The 20,997-nt window shown below is 50.7% G+C and overlaps 1 protein-coding gene across 4 annotated transcripts; it reads right to left on the bottom strand.

The window, feature by feature from the left end:
- Nucleotides 1-343: 343 nt before the first annotated feature.
- On the bottom strand, nt 344-20,801 carry CA2H19orf38 (chromosome A2 C19orf38 homolog). 4 transcript variants are annotated; one of them, XM_047849541.1, is made up of 9 exons: nt 20,720-20,801; nt 16,088-16,215; nt 12,886-12,986; nt 11,471-11,773; nt 9,142-9,234; nt 8,167-8,194; nt 7,162-7,205; nt 5,943-5,980; nt 344-945 (listed from the first exon to the last, which is right to left on the bottom strand). In XM_047849541.1, exons 3-9 carry the CDS (start codon nt 12,914-12,916, stop codon nt 799-801), a joined length of 684 nt encoding a protein of 227 aa, XP_047705497.1. In that variant the 5' UTR covers nt 12,917-12,986; nt 16,088-16,215; nt 20,720-20,801; the 3' UTR covers nt 344-798. The 4 variants fall into 4 exon arrangements, with proteins under 4 accessions (XP_047705497.1, XP_047705496.1, XP_047705499.1 ...); XM_047849540.1 differs by lacking the exon at nt 20,720-20,801 and adding an exon at nt 20,424-20,700; XM_047849543.1 differs by lacking the exons at nt 16,088-16,215; nt 20,720-20,801 and adding an exon at nt 20,424-20,700.
- Nucleotides 20,802-20,997: the final 196 nt, after the last annotated feature.

The raw sequence follows: 20,997 nt of genomic DNA, 5'->3' as shown, positions 1-20,997 counted from the left end.
CACACACACACACATCTATCTTCCAAGACCCCCTTGCTCCAGGGCTCCATTCTCTTCCGGAGGGTCCCAAAAGGCTTGTGGTGGCTTCCCACCTTCTGCAGCTCCCACAGTTCTCTGGACCTCCTCATCAATGCCCCCATCATTCCACTCCTTGTACTCACCAACGCAAGGACTTTAGCAAAGACCCCGCATGACACTGGCCCCTTCCTGTACCCCCAGGGGCCTCACCATATACCTTGACAGCCTGATGCATTTGGGTACTGCTCCCCTCCCGCTAGGCATCCAGTGATTAGACCCAGAGATCCTGGGCTTGAAGGATTACACTCCACAGAGACTTTCGGAACAGCTCAACACGTGTTATAATTAATAACTTAGGCATGCCAGTAGGACAGACATACAGAACATACCCCCAGGTACCCTATGCTCCAAAAACCCAGTTGGGCTGGTCGAGTCAGACGCCGCAGGAGGAGGAGGAAACTGGAAGGGTGTGCAGAGAATTCAGACCTCTTATGGCCCAGCTGAGAGCCACAGGGATCCTAACATCTCCTCCCTGGGTAGAATCCAAAGAGTGCTCCCACTTTCTGTCCAGCTTCCAGGACAATGTGGGCGACCCCTCTGCCACTCCTGCTCCTCTGTCGAGGAAGGTCCCAAGGCCAAGGATTCTCTTGGTCTCCTCTATTCAATTCCCTGAGAAAGCAGCAGCCAGAAACCCCAAAGTAGCTAGAGCAACCTCAGGCCCTCAAGACAGGGGGCTGAATGGAGAGTGCACAGACACAGAGGGGCCCCCGATCCTCAGCCTCACTGGCAGGCCCGGAAAGTGCTGAATTCGGGGGGCTCGGGCGAGGAAGATGTGGAAGTGGGCCTTTTCCGGGGCCCGGAGTTGCCAGGTGTCTCGACGGAGCCCGAGCAAGCATCCAGCGTGGCTGGATCTTCTGGATTCATTTTCTTTGTCCATGGAGGAAAAACAGAGAAGAGTGTGATTTGGGGTTTCTGGATCTCGGGTCTGCCTCCATTCTGAGACTGAGACTCCCCCAGTTCCTCAGGTCCCATTTCACAACCCCCCACCCTCGCACACACCCACAGCTTTAGGACCCAGATCCTGCCTTCTGTCCTCCTGACTTCCTGTATGCTGGGTAGGGAATCTGACAGCCTGGGTTCAAACCCCAGCTCCGCCCTGGCCTAGAAGTCTGACGTCAGTGGAGTAACCTGAACCCTCTGTGCCTCACTATTTCCTTCTACGCAATGGGAAGAACGCTCATACACCCCTCCTAGAGTTGCTACAAAACATAAAGGGATTAAAGAGACAGAGTGCCTGACACGTGGCAAGTACCAACTGTTAAGTGAACAAAACTGTTACCATCATCTCCTCCCCTCCTGCCTGGGCTCCCACAAAACCTTCCTCAGAAGTCTATCCTTTCCTCCGCCTTGGAGGCTCCTGCCCCAAATGCCAGCCAAGAAGAGATGAACTGGGGCTGACTCTTGGCTTCGGCTCAGGTCATGATCTCACGGTTCATGGGTTTGAGCCCCGCATTGGGCTCTGTGCTGGCAGTGCAGAACCTGTTTGGGATTCTCTCCCTCTCTCGCTGCCTCTCCCCTACTCATGCTGTCTCTGTCTCTCTCTAAATAAATAAATAAACATACAAATTAAAAAAAAAAAAAAAGAATAGATGAACTTACTAAAACCAAAGCTTGGTAGGTGAGAGCTGGCTGGGGTTCCATCCCAGTCCTGCACCTGCCTAGCTGGATGACCCCATTAAGGCCCATAATTAGCTTCAATGTTCTTGTCTATTAAAAAAAAAAAAAGTCAGGGGCGCCTGGGTGGCTCAGTCAGTTGAGCGTCTGACTTCGGCTCAAGTCATGATCTTGTGGTTTGTGGGTTTGAGCCCCACGTCTGTCTGCACTGACAGCTCAGAGCCTGGAGCCTGCTTCTGATTCTGTATCTCCCTCTCTCTATGTCCCTCCCCGGCTTGTGCTCACTCTCTCTCTCTCTCTCACTCTCACTCTCTCTCTCTCTCTCTCTCTCTCTCTCTGTCAATAAATAAATAAATAAACATTTTTTTTTTTTTTTAAATGTCAACTCCTGGGACACCTGGGTGGCTTAGTCAGTTAAGCGTTCGAATTTGGCTCAGATCATAATCGCATGGTTTGTGAGTTCCAGCCCTGCCTTGGGCTCTCTGCTGTCAGTGCAGAGCCTGCTTTGGATCCTCTGTCTCCCCCTCTCTCTGCCCCTCCCCCACCTTCTCTCTCTCTCTCTCTCTCTCTCTCTCTCTCTCTCTCTCAAAAATCAACATTTGGGAAAAAAACGTGAACTCCACTTCATAGGGTATTATAAAGTGAACATTAACCCTTCAGTATGGTAACCCAATACAAGCTAGCCAGAGAACTGTTAGCTGCTTTATTTTTATTGCGGCCAACAGCACAGCTTCTCATGCTTCGGGAAGAAACTAGAATTGAAATCAGGGACTCAAACATTTGCACACCCATGTTCATAGCAGCACAATTCACAGTAGCCAAAAGGTGGAAACAACCCAAGTGTCCCTCAACAGACGAACAAAGAAACAAAATGTGCTACATACATGCAATGGAATATTACTCAGCCTTTAACAAGAATACAATTCTGACACATGTTACAACATGAATGAAACTTGAAGGCATATTGTGCTCAATGAAATAAGCCAGACACAACAGGATGAACACTATATGGCATCATTTCTACATAAAGTGTCCAGAATACGGAAACCCACAGAGACAGAAAGCAGAATGGTGGCTGCTGGGGGCTGGGATTTGTTAAGAATGACAAATTAGTGTACAGTGGGGGGGGGGGGGGGGGCGTTTCACTTTTGCAAGACAAAGTCCTGGAGATGGACAGTGGGGAGGGCTGCACACGATGAATGTACTTAATGCCACTGAACTGGACACTTAAAAAATGGTTAACACAGTACGGGGTGCCTGAGTTGCTCAGTCTGTCAAGCTTCCAACCTCAGTTCAGGTCATGATCTCACAGTTCACGGGTTCAAGCCCTGCATCGGGCTCTCTGCTGTCAGCTCAGAGCCTGCTCCGGATCTTCTGTCTCCCTCTCCCTCTGCCCCTCCCCCTTTCTCTCCCTCTCTCTCAAAATAAATAAACATTTAAAAATGGTTAAAATCGGGGCACCTGGGTGGCTCAGGCGGTTAGGTGTCCGACTTCGGCTCAGGGCGTGATCTCACAGTTCATGGGTTCGAGTCCCGCATCGGGCTCTGTGCTGATGGCTCAGAGCCTGGAGCCTGCTTCGGATTCTGTGTCTCCCTCTCTCTCTCTCTCTCTCTCTCTCTGCCCCTCCCCTGCTCATACTCTCTCTCTCTGTCCCAAAATAAATAAACTTAAAAAAAAAGAAAAGAAAAGAAAGAGAAAGGGTGAGGATGTAGATGGCCTATTTTCACCTTTCCTTACATGTACACGAAGAAGCTACTAATGGTGGTTACCTGTGTGTGTGGAGGAGACCAGTGTGTGGGCAGGGGTTAGTGACAGAAGGATACTTTACTATATATATAATTTTGACATATGGATGTATTTCATGATTTAAAAATATGTATTTTTAAAGTAGGCTCCATGCCCAATGTGGGGCTTGAACTCACCACCGTGAGATTAAGAATCACATGCTGTGCTGACTGAGCCAGGCAGGTGCACGCCCCAATTTTTTTCTAATGTGTTTTTTTTTTTTTTACATTTATTTATTTTTGAGAGACAGAGAGAGACAGAGCACGAGTGAGGGAGGGGCAGAGAGAGAGGGAGACACAGAATCTGAAACAGGCTCAAGGCTCCGAGCTGTCAACACAGAGCCCGACAAGGGGCTCGAACTCACAAGCTGTGAGATCATGACCTGAGCCGAAGGTGGAACCCTAACCGACTGAGCCAAGCCCCCCATTTTTTAAGATTATTTGTTTTGCAAGAGAGAGAATCCCAAACAGGCTCCACACCACCATCCTGGAGCCCAACTCGGGGCTCAAACTCACGAACCGTGAGATCATGACCTGAGCTGCAATCGAATCAGACACTTAACTGATTGAGCCACCCAGTCACCGCCCCCCCCAATTTTAATTAAAAAAAAAAAAAAAACCTATAGAGTCACAAGAACTAAAATACTTTTTCTTTTCTTTTTATTTTTTTTTAAGTAGGCTGCACACCCCATGTGGGGCTTGAATTCACAGCCCCGAAATCAAGAGTCACATGCACTACTGAGCCAGCCAGTCTAAGATACTAATTATTTATTTTTGAAACATTTTTATGTTTTTAGTGTTTAGTTAGTTTTGAGAGGGGGGAGGGGCAGAACGAGGGAGAGGGAGGATCTGAAGCCGGTCCTGGAAGGACAGCAGAGAGCCCCAAGCGCGGCTGGAACTCGTGAGCAGTTGACATCATGAAATCAGACGCTTGGCCCACTCCACTGAGCCAGCCAGGCGCCCCAGGACTAAGATACTTTTTAAACTTTTCTCCTTGTCTTCATCTGTTTCCACTTGTTTCATTGTAAATGTCTTTTTTAATTTAATTTGTTTATTATTTTTGAGAAAGAGAGACAGAGCACAAGCAGGGGAGGGGCACAGAGAGAGGGAGGCACAGAATCTGAAGCGGGCTCCAGGGCTCCAAGCTGTTCAGCACAGAGCCCGACGCTGGGCTCGAACCCGTGACCCGTGAGATCATGACCTGAGCTGCAAGTCGGACGCTTAACTGGCTGAGCCACCCAGGCTCCCTGTAAATGTCTTTTTTTTTTTTTTTTTTTTTTTTTTTAATAAAAGGAAAAAGGAAAAATCACCAGGATGGTGCCTTGAGCCGCGTGGCTTCTCCCAGAAAGTTTTAGAACTTCCCTGGCTGCCGGGTGTTTCTTAACAGCACAGGAGCTGCTCCGGGAGCTGAGACCGGGCTGAACTGGCCCTTCCCTTTCCTTGTCACATTCGAACACCAGGGACTGCCGCCTGTGACTGGGGGGGGCCAGTTGAAATGTCCACGCTCCTCTCTCCGGAACTCCAGAGTCTCGTCTCCACCTGCCCTTGGGCATCGCCCGGTGGGCTAGCCTGTCTCTTGTCCCTCCAAACCTACTGAGGCTCAGGACTCCCCCACGCCTCCCTCCTCCTGCTCCCTGCGCCCACCATCCCATCCGAAGTCAGCACCGTGTTTCCTGCCCCCTGAATTCCTGTCCCCTGAATCTGTGCGCTTCTCCCACCTCTGCTGCCAGCACGCGGGACCAAGCCACCTACCACTTAGCTTGTCTGGACCAGCACAGTCGCCTCTCTCTGGTCCCCGCCCCCCACACGCATCCCCCGCACCCCTCCGCGTTCCGGCGCGTCCACACCCCCTAAGTCTGTCCTCCCTGCAGCCGCCAGAAGGCGCCTGTGAGCACCTGTCTCGGTCACCTCCCTCTGCTCTGAACCCTCCATGGCTCCCACCTCACTTTGGGGCAAAAAGTCAAAGTTCTCCGCGGGGCGCCCCTCGACTCCTCACTTGGCTCCACTCCAGTTATCCTGGACCGTGCCAACAACGTGTCCGGAGCCTGAAGCAATCTTCCATAGCTACCCCCTGCTTGTCGCCAGTCTCTGAGGCTTCCTGGGGCTCCTATCTAAGTGAGAAGTGAGCTTCCCTCTCACTCTTACCCCGCGTGGCATCGTCTATCTCCGCCCATAGAAATTAGGAAGCGCTGAAGAATTGGAAGCCTTGTGCGGTTCTTGTCCCAGTGCTCCAGCCCGGGGGGAATCCTGCCCTTTGTCCCACAAGGCCTGGACGTGGCTGCCTGCAATCCCCTGGGATTTATCAGAGCCAACTCTTGGCTCACAAACAAAACCCTGCTCAGTGATTCTAGGCTTTTCCCAGGACCCCTGAAGCTCCGAGACATCTAGTCGACCCAGCCTGGCGGAGGCCTTCCTAAGGTTAGGACGGTCAGCAGAAAACCAGAACCAAGAAATGAAATGACTTACCGTAGAGATGGCAAACAGGGAATTGTCAAAGGTCATATCTAAAATAGAAAGAGAAAGGAAAACCAGGGGCCAGTTTAAAATCCCTGCTCACCGCCCTCCGGGGGCCCTCCCCCTAAGAACACAGGCCTCAAGTCCACCGAGATGAAGGGCTTGGGATCCGCCTCCCAGCATGCTTTGGTCCCTTCCAGCCCATTCCGCAGGGTGAACCATTCCCAGCCGCAAACTGAACGGTGTCCTTTTTCCGCTTGGAGCCCTCCCCCAGGGGCCCCTCGCTGCCCTCTGATAAATGGGTTTCTCCTCTCGACTCCCACTTTACAGAGCACCTCTCAGCTCCTCCCCCGCCCCGGGGGCTCCTCCAATCGCCTGCCCTTCACCCAGCTACTCTGAACCTGCCGGTCTCTGCTTACAACTCATTTCCCCGCGCCCGGGACCACCCTCCTCACCCCAGACAGGGTCCCACATGCCATCGACTGTTTTCCCACTGGAGTATGGGCTTGTGGGCAAAGATCGCCTGTCTTGGTCATTGAGGGACGCCTCCCCCTCAGTGGTGCTACTAGGTTAGCACCTAGTAGGGGCTCAATAAATGTGCTGGAGAGTGAAAGAAGTAGCGGATGGAATTTCTCCGCGAGGGAGCCCTTCCTGAGCCTCGCAGAGCACAAACTGGCTGCCTCTCGCCCCCTGGTGGAAGCCTTCGGAATGACACGTTCTGGGTCACAAGGGGGGCTCCATTTAAGGGCAGTGCCAGGCATGGTCAAAGCGCCCAGCATGCCCCGGTGGACAGACGCCGTCCGTCCCCCGTGGAACTGAGCGTCCAGAGGTGGAGGCGAGTATTACATACACAGCAGGCAGTGATTACCTGTGTTTCTCCTGAGGGGTAAGAAGAATCATAGGGTGCTGGAGGCAATGTAAGTAGACAGCCCAGACCCTGTCTAGGAGTCAGGGAGGGCTTCCCGGAGAAGGTGGCCTTTAAGACCGGAGGGAGGAAGTATGTTGTAGGCAGAGGTCAGGACAATCACAGAATGAGGACGAGGCAAAGAGAGAAGGTGAGAGTTGGAAGGGGGGGGGGGGGCGGGGGCGGGCAGGGGAGGGGAGGGTGTGTTCTTGACCCTAAGGGAAGTGAGCGGCCGCCGAAGAGGTTCAGGAGCAAGTGATGAGGTCTGATAGAGCTTTGAAGGGGTGACCCTGGCCAAGCAGGAGATCGGAGTAAGAAGGTACAGACCTGTGGTGGCGAAGTTGATCTGGGCCCAGCAGGATTCTCGCTCTCTGCAAAGGGATTTGGGAGGGAGTGAGGCTTGTTCCCGGAAGCCCCTGGCTCCACACTTGGCCTTTGCTCCACACCTTCCTTTGCATCCTAAGTCCCCTCAGATGGAAATTCTCTTGTAGGAGCCCCACCGCCAGGTGAAGTCGGGATTCGATCCCTGGGGCTGCCGCTAGCTCTATGCCACTAGGCAGCCGGGGCGGGGGGGGGGGGAGCACCCCTCTCGCAGAGAGGAGAAACTGAGGCTGGGGCCAGTTGGGACATCACAAAAGCCCAGGAACTAGGGCCACTGCCTACAGGCTGCAAGTTGGGCACAGCAGAGCCCCAGGGGGGTGCTACTCCCCTCCCCCCAGCACTGGTTAAGGGATGTGAGGAAGTCTCGGCCACTTGCTCCCTGTGTGACCCAGTACTGAGCCTCAGTCTCCTTGTCTATAAAATGGGGCTATTTAGGGGCACCTGGCTGGCTCAGTCCGTTGAGCAACCACCTCAGCTCAGGTCATGATCTCATGGTTCATGAGTTCGGGCCCTATGTCGGGCTGTGCACTGACAGTGCGGAGCCTGCCTGGGATTCTCTCTCTCCCTCTCCTTCTGCCCCTCCCCAGCTCACATGTGCTCGTGTGCGCGCTCTCTCAAAATTAATAAATAAACTTAAAAAAAAAAAGCCAGCTTCCTCTGCAGCTGGGAGCTATTGCGGGCTCTAGCTGCGGAGGGTCCTATCGAGGGCCCTGCATACCCCACGTACTTTGTAAGTGGCGCCCGTTCCTATTAAGCGGCCCTCCCACCAGAGGGCGCTGTGTGGAATGGGGAGCCTACCCAGCCAGGGAAATCCTGTCCCCAGAACCCAGCCATGCCTCAGAGTCCTTAACACCCAACAGGAATTTCTGCACTATACCCCCCCCCCTCAACCCTTTGGTATGCATTTCCCCCAAACCACCCTCTGAAGGTCTCCAGAGATGATGGCCTCACCTTTTCTTCTGCATTTTTTTTACTTTCACTGGGGACAAAAAAACACACAAGCATTTATTAGATTTTGGTCATGGTTGCATCCTGCTTGCAAACACACACACACACACACACACACACACACACACACACAAGAATCCCAAGGCCCCCTCATACGTTTGTGACCCAAACTTGCCTTCTCCTCTGTCAACGTGCCCCTCAACAGGAGAGTTACAGCAACCCCCCGCCCCTGACATAAGTAATGTGTGCGGGTAAAAACTTCAAACAAGCGTGTAAAATTGTTGTTGTTGTTGTTGTTGTTGTTGTTGTGTTAAATGTCAATCTCAGGGCTTGACAGGAGCTAAGGGAGGAGGAAAGGAGAGTTAGTGTTTAAAGGGAACGACAGAGTTTCAGTTTGGGCAGATGACGACGTTCCGGAGTTGGACCTTGGTGATGGTCTCATAACAGAGTGAGTGTCCTTGATGTTGCTGCCAGTGCACACTTATAAAGGGTTAAGATGTTAAACTTTATGTTATATGTATTTTATAATTGAAATATATCTATCGGGACCCCTGGGTGGCTCGGTCCGTTAAGAGACCAGCTCTTGATTTCAGCTCAGGTCGTGATCTCACCATTTGCGAGATTGGGCCTCGCATCGGGCTCTGCGCTGACAGCATGGAGCCTGCTGGGGATTCTCTCTCTCCCCTTTTCTCTGCCCCTCCTTGCCACCCACTCCCACTCTTTCTCTCTCTCAAAATAAATAAGAAAACTTTAATATGTGTGTGTGTGTGTGTGTGTGTGTGCATTGTGTGTGTCAATTTCCCCTGCCCCCCCCCCCCCCAACATTGCATTGCATTCTGGAGGATTCTTCATGGCTAAGTTTTGGAGTGAGACCTCCCCGGCCGTGTGCCTCCACACTTCTAAGAAACGGGAACATTTACATGTTCAGGGGTTGCACGCTGGCAGCTGGTGGGCCATGCTTTCTCTGCCTGCTCTTACCTCTCCTGACCACCACAGCAATGGTCACCAGCCCAGCAAGGAGAAGGAGAGCTCCAGCCAGACTCAAGGAGAGTGCCAGTATCCAAGTGGGCACTAGAGGAACACGAGAAAAAGAGAGAGGGGGCAGGTTACGGGGTCGCGAGGGTGAAGGTGGGACACCTGTCATTTCTCCAGATTACATGTGGGGATCCAGCCTTCCCCCCACCATCCTGCCCAACCATTTGACGCTGGTGTAGCTGGACTGGGGATCTAGCAAACCTCCGTGCTGGTGAATTAGCATATTCCCCCACCCCCAGCCATGGTGATTAGTTCGGGGATGGGCATGCGGCCAAAGCTGAGCTAATGAGAGCTAATTCTGAGACTTTGGCTAGGCTACTGGGAAGAGAGGGTTACTCTTTTGGCCAGAATTACAAAGCTGGTAGGATATACATCTGGATCCTCTAGGCACATTTTGACACCATGAAGGAGAGGTCCTGCCTGAGAATAAGATATAGGAGAAAGCTGAACGGAGAGGTGGCACTTGATTCCTGACTTCTTTATGAGCACCTGGATCCAGCCATGCCTGAAGCCAAAACTGCATACTGACTTCAGCTCGCCAAACCAGCACATTCTCTTTTGTTTCTGAAACCGGTTTGAGTCAAGTTTCCAGTGACTTGCAGCCTGAGGGTCCTGCTGGCTTCAGCTGGGTACCAGGGGGTCAGATGACATCCACCCCCAGCCCCATGGTGGACCCTGGGGTCCATGCAGAAATCAGCCACAAAAGCATGAAGGCCCAGCTTCAGAGTTTACTTCTCTGAAAGGGAGTTGGCTGCCCCTCCCTGGAGAGAGGAGATCTCTCAGGGGAGACAGGAGGAGATGACCTGATCCCCATGGAGATCAGGAGCTAAGCCAGGAAGGGGAAGGAGAGACACATGCTTGGTATTCTCACACTGTTAGTCCTTGTTCATTCATTCATTTGGGGCAGGAGGGATGTTGTCACCTCCCCACTCTGAGACCACAGGCTCAAGGTGAGAGAAGGGGGCCTTTGATAGTGGAGCTCAAAGGCCCAGACTGTTCTGTCACCTCAATGACTAGGCCTTCTGGAGGCAACAAAGTTCTCTTTAAGTGGGGGCCTCTGCTAGCAACAAAGTTCTCTTTGCAGCTGCAATGTTCTGATTGATGGTGATGCAGAGGCTTTACCTGGAGGCTCCTCCCTCCCTCCTGCTCCTTCCTTGATCCGGAGCCCACACCCAGCCCCCTGTCCTGAAAAGACCACAGAAAAATATCAGCCTTCCCAGGGTTTCTGTCTCACTGAGACGAAAAGCCAAAGTCCTTAATGCAGCCAAAGGTGTACCACGATCCTCCTCGCCACCTCCCTGTTCTCTTGTCCCCCAACTTTCCTCTTCGCCCGCCATGCTTCAGCCCTACCGAGGGCCTCTGTGTTCCTCAATCACACCAGGCGTGTTCCGGCCTCAGGGCCTTTGCACAGTCTGCTCCCACTGGCTGGGACCCTTTTGCCTCAGCTACCCACATGGCTGACCCCTCATTCAGGTCCTCAGAGAGGCTTTCCTTGGCCGCTGTCTGTATTTAAAATGACACCCTTGGGGCACCTGGGTGGCTCCTTTGGTTGAGCGACCATCTCTTGATTTCCACTCAGATCATGATCCCAGGGTCGTGGGTTCGAGCCCTGCATCAAGCTCTGTGCTGAACGTGGAGCCTGCCTGGGATTCTCTCATTCTCTCTCTCTCTCTCTCTCTCTCTCTCCCCCTCTCTCTGCCCCTCCCCTACTCATGCATACACACACACTCTCTCTCTCAAGTAAAAATAAAATAAAGTAAAATAAAATGACACCCCTTACCAGGCTGTATTTCATCCCTGCCCCTTTGTCTCCTGCTGGCACACTGACTATATATTGGACTCCTTGGTTATCGTCTGTCTGCATCCCCTCGGGATGTCAGCTGTGAGAGGGTAGGGACTTTGTTTCGCCAGCGCCTGGTGCTCTGAAGGTGCTCAAAAATGTTACGTGGCCAGGAGGGGAGGGTGAAGCAGAGTGTGGAGGTGTTAACGCCTAGATATCGGAGCCAACGGAACCCCAGCTCCGCTGCCCGCTAGCCGTGTGACTTGGGTGAGCCCCCCCATCTCTGATGCCTCAGTTTCCCCATCGGCAACATGGGGAGAATGGCAGGACGCATCGCGTGGGATGACTGAGGACTGACCAAGGAAAGGTGGGTGAGCGCTGGCAAGCCGGAGGCCTGGCTTGTCCCACGAGGCAGAGGGAACAGCATAAGCAAAGGCTCAGCGGTGAGAGAATGGAGCCCCAGGCAGTGAGGGGCCCGCTGGAGGGCCTTACCTGGGAAGGAGACACTCACAGTGTCACTGAGGTCGGACAGCTGCGGCTGTTCACCTAGAACCTCGTACTGGCAGTGAAATGTGCCCCCCGGAGCCTCCCTGCCTCCTCCGGTCAAGTTGAAGGTGACGCTCAGCTGGTCCGCGGGGGCCTGCAGGAGCTGTACCACCTGCCTGCCACGGTACAGCGTGAAATTTGCCCCTGGGAAGCCCCCGGGGGCTACACAGGCGATGTGGATGGGGTCCTCTTGGCTGCTGGGGTGTGGGGGCACCAGCAGGATGGATGGTGCTGGGATGGCCAAGGAGCCTGGAATGCAGAAAAAAGGGACGCAGGGTGAGCGCTGAGAGCAGAGGCCCATCTGGCTCCGTGGCCTTGGGCAAGTGGCTGACCCCCTCTGGGCCTTGGTTTGTATTTACTACCCGAGGCTAGTCATCCCACTCCGCTGCTGTGTTCAGGGGCTTGGGTGCTAGCACCTGGTTGGGGGGGACGGTCACTGTTGCTGAGTCATTTTATTATGACAGCAGTGGTTCCCGCATAGCAATGCAATTATACCCTTGCCGCTTCGATCGACAGCACTCACTGTATGCCAGGCCCTGTTTCAGGGGCCGGGGACAGAGCGGCGAAAGCGAACGACAGACAGCTGGACATGCCTGCCTCCGGGGGGGCTGATGTTCTCAAAGATGCAAGAAGCACTGTGAGCACCCCAGACAGGATAATGGGAAGGCTGCCTTGGTTGGAGCAGCCATGGAGGGCTTCCTTGAAGAGGTGACACAGGAAGAGCTGGGGGAGAGCATTCCAGGCTGAGGGAGGAACACAGGCACATGCTGGGACAATGGAAAGGGTGTGGGGTTCTCTGAGAAGCCAGGGTGGCTGGAGGGGATGAACCAGGGAAAGAACAGGAGGAACGGAAGGCAGAGGGTTTCTCCTGTTTCCCAGGCTGTGGTGAGGAATCGGGGTTTTCGGGGTACAGTTTCCTGTAGGAGGGACAAGTGTCTCCCCAGCTGCCCCCAGGTTCCTGAGCAGAGTGTCTAGCTCAAGTGAGATCTACATTGTCCAGTCTCCGGACCTTTGCCCAGCTACTCCCCCACCCCCCAGCGGATCCTCTTGGTGCCCCAGCCATGGAGGTAGCAGCCTGTAGAAACCAAGTGGGGCTGAGTCATGGGGCGTGGGCACTGCTGTCCTCGGTGGGGTGGGATTTCTGATATCCTTGATGGGGGAGGGGGGTTGATGAGGAGCCCGTTAAGAGAAAGCCATGCTCCTGGGGCGTTTCCAAAGCCCTGGGGCAGATCTGTCAGGGCTCTGCCTCCTCCGGCACCTGGAGAAGGCAGCCCTGTGCTGCTTCCTGCCCCCAGAGCAGAGTCAGGTGGGCAAGGGTGGCGGGAGCGGGGCGGGGGTGGCGCAGGGGACATCAGGCTCACCGGCTGCAAAGAGCAGGACAGTCCAGGGCATCTCTCCTCCTGAGCTTGGCCAGGAAGTCTGGCTGAGGCCAGTGCAGCCCACAGCTCACTGCCAACTCCTCCTGTGAGGCCAGACCAGGGAAAGGAGAACCAGGGCTGATTTGAACGAATGTTTCCTCACTGGCAGGAAGTTGCACACACATAGTTGGCTACTGAAAGGGACTCTCTCCTCTCCCCGCCCCTTCCACGGATGCACATCAGATCCTGGCACTGCTCTGCACCTTGGTGGCCACTGTTCTGTAGAGATGGGAGGAGGGACAAATGGCTAAGATGGTCATGTGTGTGTGTGTGTGTGTGTGTGTGTGTGTGTACATGTGTGCACGTGTGCGTGTTTTCTCCTCCTGAAGAGGAAGGGCAAGGACCATGGGCTATTTGGGAAACCTATGCCCAAAACACAAACCTCAGCCCAACCAGTTCCAAAGTTGAAATGTATATTTGGGGGAAGTTGGTAAAGCACAGTGGTTAGTGTTTGGCCTCTGTGACCTCAGGCAAGATGTGGTCCTTCTTTGAGGCCTCAGTTCACTGCTCTGGAGAATGGGGCTAAGAGTAGCAGGTATTAGATCCAAGGAACTCATGGTATGAAGTGCAATGCCTAGAGATGTGAGTGCTCCCAGTTTGAGGCCACAGGCTCGTCACCAGCCAGGTGAGAGGGAACTCTGGCTCCAAAATGAGGAAATGTTACAGTTTACAGAATAAATTGCCTCCTGTTTACAGCCCAGAAACTTCCAAATGTCTGTCTTACCAACAAGTTTGCCTTGGTCTCTCTAAACAGTTCTGTTCAGGTCAAGAGGGTCTACCTGGAGGTTTACCCCAGGGAAGGATGTAAGCATATGTTCACTAAACAACAAAAAGGGTCATTACTGTGGACTTTTCTATTTGGATACACAAAACTCATTCCAATGTCAGGACCTATGTACATGCTGTCTCTCCTTCCTGGGACACAATTCTATTAACTTGGTAAAATTCTGGGGCACCTGGGTGGCTCAGTCGGTTAAGTGTCTGACTTTGGCTCAGATCATGATCTCGTGGTTCGTGGGTTCGGGTCCCGCTTCAGGCTCTGTGCTGACAACTCAGAGCCTGGAGCCTGCTTTGGATTCTGTATCTCCCTCTCTCTCTGCCCTTCCCCCTCTCACAGTCTCTCTCTCTCTCTCTCTCTCAAGAATAAATAAACTTAAAAAAATTAATAAATTGTCTGGGGGGAGGTGGGAAACCCGGTAAAATTCCACTTCTGTTTCAGGTCTCAGCTTAAATATCGCTTCTGAGAAATCTTTCCAGATCTCTCTGGACTTAGAAAAATTTCCTTGCTGAATTATACTACAGTGCATTGTGATGTTCTTTTATTAAACTTTGCATGTTATATTTTCAAGGAATTTGTCTATTTCATCTAAGTTGTAGAACTTATCCGTATAAGACTGTTTGTATTCCCTTATTACACTTTTAATGTCTGTAGGGTCTGTAGTGATGTTCCTTCTTCCAATGGTAATGTGTTGTTTCTCTTTTTTTCTTGATTAGTCTTGCTAGGGGTTAATCAGTTTTATTAATCTTTTCAAAGTATTAGCTTTGGGCTTCGTTGTTTTTCTCTATTTTCTGTTTTTGATTTCATTGCTTTTTGTCTTTTTATTTTTCTTTCTTCTATTTACCTTGTGTTTCATTGGCTCTTCACAGGTTCTTAAGATGGAAGTTTAGAACATTGATTTTAAAACTTTATCTTCGTGTATAAGCATTTGAAGCTATATATTTCCCTCTGTGTACTGCTTTAACTGCATCCCAAACACTCTGACATATTGTGCTTAAGTAGAAATATTTTCTTATTTCACTTGTGAATTTTTTCTATGGCCCACACATTATTTAGAAATGTGTCAACTTTCAAACATTTGAGATAGCTTACTGTTAGTGATTTTTAATTTAATTCCTTTGTGGTCAGAGGACACACTCCATATAATTTCAGTCCCTTGATATTTATTGATTCTTTGTGTAATGACCCAGCATATCTCAATCCACATTCTATACGCACTTGAAGTGAAAGTACATTCTGCAGGGTTTTGGTATAATATTCTGTAAATATCCATTAAATTAGGTTATGGTGGTTTACAAAACATGCTTGAATTTATTGAATTCATCCAGCTCTCTTCCTTCCTCTCTTCCTTCCATGGTGCAGGGATGGGTCTGTGGTGCCTCTTGTACTTTCACAATGCTTACCCCAGTGCTTGGCACACAGTAAACCACAACTCACTTTCTCTTTTTCTTTCTTTCTCTTTCTTTCTTTCTTTCTTTCTTTCTTTCTTTCTTTCTCTCTCTCTTTCTTTCTTTCTTCTTTCTTTCTTTTCTTTCTCTCCTTCTTTCTCTTTCTTTCTTTTTCTTTCTCCTTTCTTTTTTTCTTTCTTTCTCCTCCTTTTTTTCTTTCTTTGTTTCTTTCTTTGAATGTTTATTTTGGAGAGAGAGACAGAGAGACAGAGAGACAGAGAGACACAGTGTGAGTGGGGGAGGGGCAGAGAGCGAGGGAGACACAGAATATGAAGCAGCTTCCAGGCTCTGAGCTGTCAGCGCAGAGCCCTATGTGGGGCTTGAACTCATGAACTGTGAGATCATGACCTAAGCCAAAGTTGGACACTTAACTGACTGAGCCACCCAGGTACCCCTGAACCACAATTATTTCTTGATTGTCTGACCTGAAAGCCAAAAAATATTCATTTAGTCTATTTTTATTGCTCTATCCTGGGTGTGTAGGAAACAGAGTTAAGAGATTCCTGTCTTATCTATTCTACCAGTTGTTTAGTGTTTCATCAAGGGCTCAGAACTTTGCTAAGTTCCAGGGACACCATGAGGAATAAAAAAATCTCCTGCCCTCAGGATGCTCAGAGTTTGGTTAGAGAGTCAGACAAGCAGACAATGAGAGTCCAGTTGAGGAAGTGCTATAATGGAGGCAATCACCAAGGGGGCGCTCCTAACCTGGCTTCAGCAGGTTCAGGGAGGGCTTCTGGGAGGAGGTGTTATCTGACTGCAAAAGCCTGAGAAGGAGACAAGGGAAGGACACTCTAGGTGAAGGGAATAATATATGTTAAAGTCCTTGGATGGATGTTAAGGACTCCATCCTGGGAGCATTTAACGTGGTGCAGGAATCTATAACCTAGAATTCTGAATTCAGAAAAACAGACACACTTACCTGTATTAGTCACAGATAGCAGCCATGAGAGGTACAACTGAGGAGTCATGGGCAGAGTGAAGGGAAATCAGCAAGGGATGCTGACTCCCCAGGGTCAGGAAGCTGTTACCAGCTCAGGCCTGAAGTTGCTAGGGAGGAAGGTAGTTGTGGAACTTGGAGAGGGCTGGAGTCGTGGGCTTTGGTAGAAGCATGCAGACCAACAGGGTGGGAGCCAGAATATATACACCTACACCTTCCTCTCTGGCCCTCAGATCTCCTGCCAGAGCCAACCCCAACTGGATGTGAGAGGGAAAGGCAGCTAAGTTGACCCGGTGTGTAGAGATCAGCCTCCAGAGCAGGCCAGGAAAAGGTGGAGAATGGCCCTGGGGTGGGGGTGGGGGACACAAAGACTGCCCAGCACACGCTCTCAGAATCTTTTGGTTATAATTTCGGGGGATCCGTGGCCTCCAGAAGCTAGTTTGCAAACTCCCCATGGTTGTAAGAGCCCCAGGCTGACTACGGGGCCAGTGCTACAAGGGAAGAGGGACCCTATACATGTGGCCTGCACAGCTGCTCCCATCACTTTTCTGACCACTCCCCTCCCTCCACTCCACTTCCTCGCTGCCCCTTGAGCTGCCCCTTGAGCCCTCGGAGTACCTTCCCACCTCAGGGCACTGTTCTTGTTCTCTCCACTTGCCTCCTCTCCCTTCGACTTCAAGTCTGAGATTCAATGCCACCTCCTCTGAGAAGCCTTCCCTGACTCCACCCAGGTGAAATGAGCCATCCATCTACCACCTAGCATTTACTCTTTAACGCCTGTAACTACCTGAAGGCGTCTGAGTGCTGAGCTTGTTTGAGCTGGCTCCTACATTGGGATGGCAGCTTCATGAGGACATGGACAGAGTCTGTTTTATTCACAGTGTAGACACTCAGCAAATATTTGTTAAGTACTTGGACAGGGGAGAGTTTTTGCTCAGTCGAAGGACACAAGGGTCACCCATTCAGGCCCCAGGTGTCGGCAGAAGTTGCGGAGTTGGTAGCTCCGAGGGCCCGTCCCTGTGCAGAAGCTTTGACAAACTGAGCAAACACAGTCACAATCAACTTTATCTGAACTTTGGAAAACAGCCAAAGGTTTATGCCAACCAAGTGAACACTGAATCAAAATGAAAAGGAACCTTGAACGTGGGAGGAAAGCTCCGTGGTGTTTTCCCCACCCTGCCCTCAGCTCCTTCCCAGCATGGTGGAGGTCTTGAGGACAGCAGCCCATGTTGGGGCATACTGGGACAGCACCCCAGTATGGGGCTCCAGTACCTGGGTCTCTGAGGTTGGCAGTATTGTGTTTGTCCGTTCTAACATGTCTGAGGGCTAGCTGTGGGACAGACTCAAGGCGCTTTGTCTATTGAACTCAGAATGCATTCCTGGAAAATAGTGTAAGGCAAAGGAGAAAACCCACAGCCACCTGGGGCAAAATGTTGTCACTGGGGACATTAACCAACGGTTTTACTAGCAAAAATGGGTTTATTCAGGAAAAGCACAGAGTTGCAACTAAGGACAAGCAAGCTGAAGCAAAAGCATGGGCAGGTCTGGAGAACGAAAAGAGGAACACTCTTTTATAGAGGAAAGGGGGGAGTCAGGAAGGCTGTTATGAACAAGAGGTCCATTGGATTAAACTGGGAGTTGGAAGTGTAGCGATGTTTCATTGGTTGAGTGGTGACAGTGTCTCATTGGCTGGGCTGTTACCAGGGGAAGGGACAACCTTTTCTCCTCCTGCTCAGGTAGTAAAATCAGGTAGGAAACTATCAATTTGCAAGGTAGATCTCTTCCTGTCAGGTCTGCAGTGAACAATGAGTGGTAGTGTGTGAGCATTAGCCCTTCTGTCCTGATTCCATCTAAAAAGTTTTTTTTTCTGTTTCTTTTTGAGAGAGAGAGGGCCTGAGTGGCGGCGGAGCAGAGAGGGAGACAGAGGATCTAAAGTGGGTTCCGAGCTGTCAGTGCAGACAGAGCCCAATGCGGGGCTTGAACCCACGAACAGTGGGATCATCACCTGAGCCTAAGTTGGGCGCTTAACCAACTGAGCCACCCAGGCTCCCCTCCTGAGTCCATTTTAAAGGAGGTTTCCTTTTATTGGATTTTCACAACAGGCGTGCCACAAGCTAGGCGGAAAAGCCGGGGTGAGCATTTCTCTGGGTAGTTCGGACATTCAGAAGCACCCATATATCCTGGGGGATTTAGAAAGCAATGTGGATGCCCAGGGCAGAAGCGCTCAGAAAAGACTGGAGAAGACTCTAAGCTTCCTGGCTCATCTCTAGGCTCAGCACAAACAGGAAGTGAAGGCCAAGGCAGAGTTGTAAATGCCTGAAAAAGCATTGAGAGAGTGCCCCAAAATAAATCCGGGGAAATTTTTGTTTTTCTTTCTTCTGCTTGCTCTCCATAATATATAAATAACTCTTGTAACTCAACTACAAAAAGACAACGCAATTTTAAAACTGGCAAAGGACTTGAACAGACATTTCCCCAAGAGATACAAATGGCCAAGAAGCACCTGAAAAGATGCCCAACATCAAGGAAATGCAAACCAGAACCACCATGAGATTCCACTTCACACCCATTAGGATGGCAAATAAGCAAATAAGATAGGAAATAGCAAGTGTTGATGAGGATGTGGAGAAATTGGAACCCTCATACGTGGTTGGTGGGAACACAAAATGGGGCAGCCACTGTGGAAAAGAGTCTGGGAGTTCCTCAAAAAGTTCAACATAGAGTGGCGCCTGGGTGGCTCAGTTGATTAAATGACCGACTTCGGTTATGATCTTGTGGTTCGTGGGTTCGAGCCCTGCATCAGGCTCTGTGCTGACAGCTTAGACCCTGGAGCCTGCTTCAGATTCTGTGTCTCCCTCTCTCTGCCACTCCCCCACTCCTGCTCTCTCTCAAATAAATAAACATTAAAAGAAATTAAAGCATGTGTGCCTGAATCCTTGTCTCAGGCTCTGCTTAAAAAAAAAAAAAAAAAAAAAGTTATATATGACCCAGCAATTCCATTCCTAGGTGTATACCGTAAAGAATTAAAAACAGATTCTCAAAATACTCATAGCAGCACTATTCACAATGTCCAAAAGATGGGAGCAACCCCAATGCCCATCAATGGTTGAATGGATAAATGTGGAATATCCATACAATGGACTATTATTCAGCCATTAAAATGAATTAAATATTCATGCTAGGAGGAGGAACCTCCATTATGCTAAGTGAAAGAAGCCAGACACAAATGGTCACATATTTCATTTACATGAAGCATCCAGAATGGGCAAATTCATAGAGGCAGGTTGGTAGTTGCCAGAGCTGATGGGGGGGGGGGGGGGGCGGGGAGCGGATGACGTACAGGCTTAACGGGTACAGGGTTTATTTTCTGGCTGATGAAAATGTTTTGAAAGTAGATAAAAGTGGCAGTTGCACAACACTGTGAATGTAATAAATGCCACTGAATTACTCACTTTAAAATCATTAATTTTAGGGGTGCCTGGGTGGCTCAGTCAGCTGAGCATCTGACTCTTGATTTTGGCTCAGGTGGGATTGAGCCCCCCATTGGGCTCTGTGGTGACAGCACAGAGCCTGCTCGGGATTCTCTCTCTCCCTCTCTTTGCCCCGCCCCCCCTGCTCGCATTCTCTCTCTCAAAATAAGTAAATAAACTTAAAAAAAAAAAAAAATCACCCATTCTCCACAACTACTTCAAAACGTCCAAGCAGCGAGTCTGAATGACAGACAATTGGGGAAGTGAAAAGAAATAACTAACATTGACTGTCCATGATCTTTGACGTAACCAAGTGGTGTTACTTCCCCAAGTTCTCCAAAAGCAGGAGAGGACAGCCATCAGCTGTCACCAAATGCCAACCACTCCAAGGCCTGTCTTTAAAGACTCAACATTTCCGTCTGAACTTTTTTTTTTTTTTTAATGCTAGACAGAATCATCAATCAGAGTCCGTTTCTACAGCGACTCTGCTTATCTGTCGGCTTCCCAGAGGGAGGTCGCCTCCAAACACTCTAAGCCAAACAGGGTGAAGAGGTGGGCAATAAGCCTGGAAGGTAACAGATAATATTTACCGAGGGCCTATACCGTGCTAAGCGCTAAACAAGCACTCTCTCATTTAATCTTCGACAACAGCCCAGTGAGATAGGACGAGTATCACCCCCATCTTATGGATGAGGATACACAGGCCCCGCACGGTGATGTCTTCAAGCCAAGGGTCGGGGGTGGTTGGAACTAGCCTTCGTGGCTCCCAGGCCCACACCCTCTTCTAACTTGCAAGCAATCTGGCTGTCGTTTTTCTTACCCTGAGCCACTTCAGTTACTCTATTTACCTGCTGGTCCCCCAGAGTTTGAGATCGTTGGTGTGTAGGGAGGGAGGGCTAGGCCCCTGTACTGGCTCTACGCCAGGAAGAATGAGTGCTAGCCCAAGGGTTCCATCTCAACTCTCACAGCCGCCCTATGGGGTGGTCGTTCCATCACTCCAACTACAGACGAGGAAACTGACAAAGCGACAGGTCTAAGGAATAAAGGGCGAGACTCTACAGACAACACAGAGCCCACATCAACACTAAAAGGTCTTCCTGGCCCAGGGGGATCATTTTATACTTGAGCCCTACGGATCGCGTACAGGTCCATTCCACCTAGACAGGTTCGCTCATCGGTGGTAGCGCGCAGCTTACTCTGGGAAAACTTCAGGGAGGGGCTTTAGAAGGTCCCGGCCCGCCTCCGACTTAGTTGTCTTAACTTTTGCCTGAGAAAGATGCACCATCATAGTACTTATTTTTGTCATTTTTTCCCCCCCATCATCGGTTGAGACTACAGCCGGAGGCCACTCAGGAGAAAAAAAAACCTCCAGATGATCGAGCGTTGTTAGGCACATCGGGCACTCATTCGGGCAGCTAAGCG

The sequence above is a fragment of the Prionailurus viverrinus genome, chromosome A2 (assembly GCF_022837055.1).
Source record: "Prionailurus viverrinus isolate Anna chromosome A2, UM_Priviv_1.0, whole genome shotgun sequence".
NCBI lineage: Eukaryota > Metazoa > Chordata > Mammalia > Carnivora > Felidae > Prionailurus > Prionailurus viverrinus.
Note: the sequence above shows the minus strand (reverse complement) of the source record. Positions and strands in the feature narration are given on the sequence as shown.